The sequence below is a fragment of the Magallana gigas genome, chromosome 9 (assembly GCF_963853765.1).
Source record: "Magallana gigas chromosome 9, xbMagGiga1.1, whole genome shotgun sequence".
Taxonomy (NCBI): Eukaryota; Metazoa; Mollusca; class Bivalvia; order Ostreida; family Ostreidae; genus Magallana; species Magallana gigas.
In genome coordinates this window covers 19,688,565-19,694,813 of record NC_088861.1, presented here as the reverse complement: position 1 = coordinate 19,694,813, position 6,249 = coordinate 19,688,565, and the positions used below count along the sequence as shown (strand labels likewise).

General features: G+C 33.0%; 1 protein-coding gene across 2 annotated transcripts; it reads left to right on the top strand.

The window, feature by feature from the left end:
* The first annotated feature begins 1,426 nt into the window (after positions 1-1,426).
* On the top strand, positions 1,427-3,000 carry LOC105337976 (uncharacterized). Of its 2 annotated transcripts, none has more exons than XM_066072150.1 (3): positions 1,427-1,835; positions 2,269-2,412; positions 2,611-3,000. In XM_066072150.1, the coding sequence occupies exons 1-3, from the start codon at positions 1,643-1,645 to the stop codon at positions 2,769-2,771; spliced, it is 498 nt and encodes a 165-aa protein (XP_065928222.1). In that variant the 5' UTR covers positions 1,427-1,642; the 3' UTR covers positions 2,772-3,000. The 2 variants fall into 2 exon arrangements, with proteins under 2 accessions (XP_065928222.1, XP_011441232.3); XM_011442930.4 differs by having other exon boundaries at positions 1,435-1,835; positions 2,608-3,000.
* Positions 3,001-6,249: the final 3,249 nt, after the last annotated feature.

The following is a 6,249-nucleotide window of genomic DNA, read 5'->3' as shown; positions in this document are numbered from 1 at the left end:
TTACATTTTTAATTTTTTAAGAATATATTCTTCTCCCGAATAAAGTAATTTTCTAAAATATATCTATATGGAGGAGAAGAGCCCGAATTAACCACTTTGAAAACTCAGACACCTTATAATTCAGACTAAATTCACACCCACCCAGCAATGTAACCCCACCAGTAATAAAAATCTGGATCCGTGCCCTGTGAGTATTCTGGTATATGAGTTTTAAACGAGTGTGTTTGAAAAAGGGTATATGTAAAATTACTATTATATTTTAAATAAATTACATAATATCACCAATAGATGAATTTTCCTAAAATAACACTCTATAAGAATTATACGAGGATCCGCAAACCGGTACAACCGAGCTATACAACAAAAGAGACATTTCAACTACGTTTAGAATGTAGTACTTTAAATCTTTATATGTTCAACAGAAACCTTTGTCCATCCCCTTTTTGTTCGTGTGGGTCAGTAGAAAACACTGATCATTACCTCTTGCATTGTCCAAAATATGCTACAATACGAAATATAACAATAAACACACTTGCAAATTCTACAGACCCTAACTTACTACTCTACGGATCTAATTATCTAAGTATTGTAGAAAATGAACAAATTTTTCACACCGTACAAAGATTTATACTTGAGAGTAAAAGATTTAGCAATCATAATATCACGTAGAATGTTGTACAATAATAATACCTTTTTTCGGTTGCCTGTTTATCTTATTCCCACCACTTATATTTATATTTATGACAATAATTAATGGAAATCGGCAAAAATCCTACGGTATCTCTATGATGTGTTAGCATGTATTGAGTTAAAATTTTACTGAAAACGTACACATAACTGGTGTAAGAAATAAAGCCACTTTTTCTTTTTTGTATGGATGTGTTTGAACATTAACACGTGATTATGTATACTATATTTCTGTTCTGGTGTTCAACCAACGAATATATTGTAATATTCTTTTCATGATATTTTATTTTGTTGACTTTTTTTCATTACCTTATAAAACGTGTTTCCAACTTTGACTTTTGACACATTTTCCTATTTTGTTCCTTGGACTTACATTTCATTTCACACCTCTCATTTCTGCAGTGTATGCAAGAGAGGGATTAATATATGCCCTATGGCTTGTTTCCCGATCTTACAATTGTAATGTTCATCATGTAAATGTACTTGAATCTATAATGAATAAATATTGTTTAAACTAAAGAGACATTTCATATCTGGTTCATTTATCATGATCATCTCTGATAAATCTGCAATCATGCAATCAAAATTCATGCAGATATATACTACTTACACTAGTCTATAGTACACTACCTGTAGTATGATATATAGACAACACAGATACCCTTGCTTATCGATAAGAACTGACACCTTTTAAGTTGAATTATTTTCATTTACATAGTATATGAATCTGTAGTGTATCGTTATAAATCAACGTTCAATCTTTTATATCACATGCTGACTTGGATTTTTTATCAATGGCATTTACAAATTTTCCGTTTGAGATTGTGAATATTCCCGAATGATGAAAAATTACCGGGAGATATCATTACTGGACCAAGTGCTATAGTGTTTTTTTTTTAATCACACTTACACGTAGTATTGCACTTTAGGCGTGCACGTGTTTTAGGGGTCAGCAATGGGTCTGTACAAGGTGACAGGGTTCGTAGCCACGGTGATCACCTTCGTGTCCTACACATTGTCGTTTTCCGCGCCATTCTGGTACTACATAGACCAGGGGACCCGGGAGATCTACGGCGGACTGTGGCAGTCCTGTCTCTCAAATTTCATCACCAAGACGTGTTCCAACAATGTACTCACCTCCAATCCAGGTATTTTTGTGAAGATTGTATTTTCGTTTGATCAATATGACACCTGAAGTATGATGGGTATTATATGGTATACGGCTGTAAGCTATATTCTGTAAGGTAAGCTAAACTAAGCCAAGCAAAGCTAAGCTAAGCTGAGCTAAGCTGAGCCAAGCTAAGCTAAGCTAAGCTAAGCTGTACTGTACTAATAAAACATGTATTTTGTTGATGCATGTGTATTCCATACTAGATACATTGTACTAGACTTATTTAAGTCCGCTACGTACTTATTTCGTAACACGAAATAAATGTTGATGAAATGAGCGATTATTGGGTAACTAAGGGAATGAGACAATAAGAAAATGGGTTACAAAGTTGGGGAATTCTATAGATATTTTTTAAGCCTTGTAAAAATAACTATACATGGTATTATACCCTATGACGCTACTGATTTCAGGATGGATTCATGTCTACCAGACGTTCGGGTGTTTGGCCCTGATTTGCGTGATCTCCTGTTTTATCTTGATGATATTGTACATGTTTATTTGGAAACAAGACGAGCGGCTTCGTAAGGCCATAATTTCGGCTGCCTTTGCCAGTGGTATTAGAACTCTCTCTCCTCTCTCTCTCTCTCTCTCTCTCTCTCTCTCTCTCTCTCTCTCTCTCTCTCTCTCTCTCTCTCTCTCTCTCTCTCTCTCTCTCTCTCTCCTTTCTTGTGTATGCGGTTACATGTGAATGGGTAACTGACATATAGGAGAAAATTCACACTCAATTTTTTATTTTGTGTTTTTTTCAGCAGGTATGATATTCCTCTGTGTGACAATATTCGCAGCCAAATTCCGAGACAGGGACTACCAGAAGGAGGATCTCAGTTTTTCTTTCTATCTGACATTCGTGGCTATTTTAACCTCTCTGTGGACTGGCGTTATATTAATTGTTGGAAACATCAAAGGAGACTGATCTCCGAATGAAGTAAAATTTTAAAAATAAAATATGGGGGAATTTAAAGGAGATAGTTTGACTTGTCTAACATAGTTGAAAAGGGAAGGATCATATGCGTTCCTTCCGAATCAACTGAATTTCCTTTTGCATATCGGTATAATTAAATCTAATGAATATATTTTCTTATTTATTTAATAAAGCATCATTAACGTGCGAAATCAACCTCTGCCAATTTTATAAGTCATTATTAGTCAATAAACACATTCGTTGTGTTTTATTATATTTTGTTCTTTGGTTATTCAATGCATATAAATAAAATGAAATTCTTATATCAGGCTTTATTTCTAATAATTTGTAGCTTAATTGTTTCGAGATTGATCAATGTTTCTATAATAGTTACACTTTGATTTGAAATTAAACATTAAAAATAACGGAAATAATGGACCAGCATGCAACAGAATGTTTAGCTTCTCCATCTGTATTACTTTATTACGCTTTAAATGTAATTACGAATGTGTTGTATTTCTATACGTAAATATATTTACATCCACCAAGTATTATTCCATCTATTTCCTACGGAAACTTATAGTCAATTCATAGCTCTATAGAAACAGCAAGACTGAAATCTACACGCCCCGTTTATCGATTGGTCGAAATATACAGCGGCTGAAACTGACAAGAAAATGACAGGACAGATATTGACACGCCCTGTTTATCGGTTGGTTTAAACATACAATCACGGACTGCGCGAAATAATCATGACTATGTCAGAATCAAAGTCTCACAGGAGACGATTTGGCTGTTTCTTTAAGCTAATTATATAACGTACTTACGTACATTAACAGTAATTTAGTAAATTTTACTTACTTTTCATAATCAATTTATCAATTAGCTAAAAGAAAGATATTAATATAAGCAATAAAATGCTTTCTTTGATGATTCATTCGGGTTATGAAGGTAGCGATCATTGCAGACAAAAGTAACATAACCCGCTAACGCGGGTTATGTATTTTTTCTGCAATGTCGCTACCTTCATATCCCGAATGAACCACCAAAGAAAGCATTTTATTGTTTAAGTATTTTCATTAACGTTATATATGAATTACAAGAGAGTAGTAAACGTAAAACAGTAAAATACTTAAATTTCCCTACAATTAACAATACCTAATATTTTCATAACCGTACGATCCACGAATGTAAGCATCTCATTTCCATATATGAGTTATAGTAGTAATTAAAAAGTTAGTTTACTTTTGTAGATTTTCTTTTAAAGTAAGGACTATAGTATACCCTATAATTGAACAGAAAATAGGGTTTAATTTTTCCTCAAGAACATCTGAGCCCAGGATCATGAAAGATCCTAGAATGATGTCAAAATTTCACCCATTCACAAAATACTTATTAATTATACATGTAGTTTTTACTGTGCATACGCAGGTTGCCACAACATAGGGAAACACTCTTTAAATAAAATTTGAACTTTACTTGACATGTACGATATGATAAGACGTATATAGCCTACTGCCAAAAAGTCTAAGACAGCTAGCTTCATGATCTTTTCACTTCACTTTAAAATGCTTTTGGTTAAAAATAATATGAATTTTAGTTAAGCTGTTTTGGGGTTTTTTTTCGTAGTTACGGGTAAACAAAATTACCGTAGATTCCGTTAAAACAGTTTATGATTTATCTTTTAAATGATTCGACGACTTCTTTAATTAATAATGGCTTAGTAGGGACCGGGTCATTTAATGATATAACCCGTGTTAGCGGGTTATGTAATTTTTTCTGCAATGATCGCTATACCTTCATAACCCGCATGAATCACAAAAGAAGGCATTTTATTGTTTATATTAACATCTTTCTTTTCACTAATTAATAAATTGATAACGAAAAGTAAGTAAGATTCACTAATTTACTGTTTATGTACATAAGTACGTTAGTTAAACAGTAATTTAGTAATTTAGCCAAATTGTCTCCTGTGAGACTTTGAGTCTGACATCATCATGATTATTTCGTGCAGTCCGTGATTTTTCTTAGGTTGCTGTAGGTTTAGACCAATCGATAAACAGGGCGTGTCAATTTCTGTCCTGTCAGTTTCTCGTCAGTTTCAGCCGCTGTAGAATTCGACCAATCGATAAACGGGGCGTGTAGATTTCAGTCTGGCTGTTTCTATAGAGCTATGGATTAACTATATGTTTCCGTAAGAAATAGAGGAAATAATACTTGGTAGATGTAAATATAAACCCTTGACCTTGGAAGATGTGGTGTTTCATGCGGGTATGAAGGATTATATCATTGTAGAAAAAATGCATAACTCTCGTTAGCCGATTATGGACATTATTCTGCATCGATCGTCAGTTTCTGTACATATTACAATCGATTATCTTCAGGAAAAGAGGGGGAAGATACCTACAGAAGTCAAAATACAGAGTTAAACTTCAGAATCTTGAACATTGTTATTTCAATTATCACGGATTTGCAAAGTGAATTGAAAATTCCAATTACTGTTCCTTGTACGTGTACTTGTATTTGAAATTCTCTGATATCTGATGTTTATGCAGATTTGAAAAGTAAATGGCAGGTCACGGATCAACTTGAGTTTTTAAAAAATATGCACCTCATTAAGCCCAAGTCTTTATCTTGATAACAATATGAGAATGTTTTAATAAATGTCATACCGGTATTCTTCTCATGAAACAATCGAAGTATCTTTTTGTGCTTTCATATCCATCATTTACCATAAAATTAGACAATATTGCTCACAAAATACATTCAAACCTTCTCAAAACAATCTAGCCCAGAGAAGCAAACTTCATGCTTTTAAACTAGAATTCGATAAATGCAAGTTAAATAAACTAAACAAAAAACCCATTTTAAGGGTCAGTATAAAGTAACTTTGACTTTTTTTCTGATATTCAAGTTAACAATTTTGGAAATACTAAGTTTGACTGAGTGTATTCAACTTTATTTCACAACACCAGATGAAACCTCAATATAGAATAAAATCTACAGAAAAACAGGCTTTTGTATCACGTTTTAATGAACATAACAAACTTCATGTCTATTTGTTGAACAATACATGTACATGTTGAGACTTTCACATTTATGTATAACAACCTTTTTCCCCTCATGAAAGAAAAAAGATGGAAAAAGCATAATTAGGCAGGGTATGTTTGTGGCACATCAGATGTTGAAAAAAGATACATTACAAATACATGTAGCAACAGAAAGATCTCAAAATAAATGCAATGATATTAAATTAAATGATGAACTCATAAATACATTTGTAATATTTTTTTTCAACATAGGCAGTGCAAGTATTGGCTTGCAACCACTAATGGTTGGACAGCTAAATATGTGTGGTTTAATACAACAGCAGTTGAGTTTTACATGTACATATGGCATTTTCATAAACTTAATTTATACAATGAAAGACAAAAGGTGAAAGTATACATTGCACACATGTCACTGAATGAAATCCTTGTCAGATTCATAT

What these genes read in the sequence shown, in the direction of transcription:
- LOC105337976 (XM_011442930.4), top strand. Translation starts at nt 1,643, where the DNA reads ATGGGTCTGTACAAGGTGACAGGGTTCGTAGCCACGGTGATCACCTTC. An exon ending in TGTACTCACCTCCAATCCAG is followed by an intron (nt 1,836 to 2,268) that starts GTATTTTTGTGA and finishes TACTGATTTCAG; the next exon opens with GATGGATTCATGTCTACCAG. An exon ending in TTCGGCTGCCTTTGCCAGTG is followed by an intron (nt 2,413 to 2,607) that starts GTATTAGAACTC and finishes TGTTTTTTTCAG; the next exon opens with CAGGTATGATATTCCTCTGT.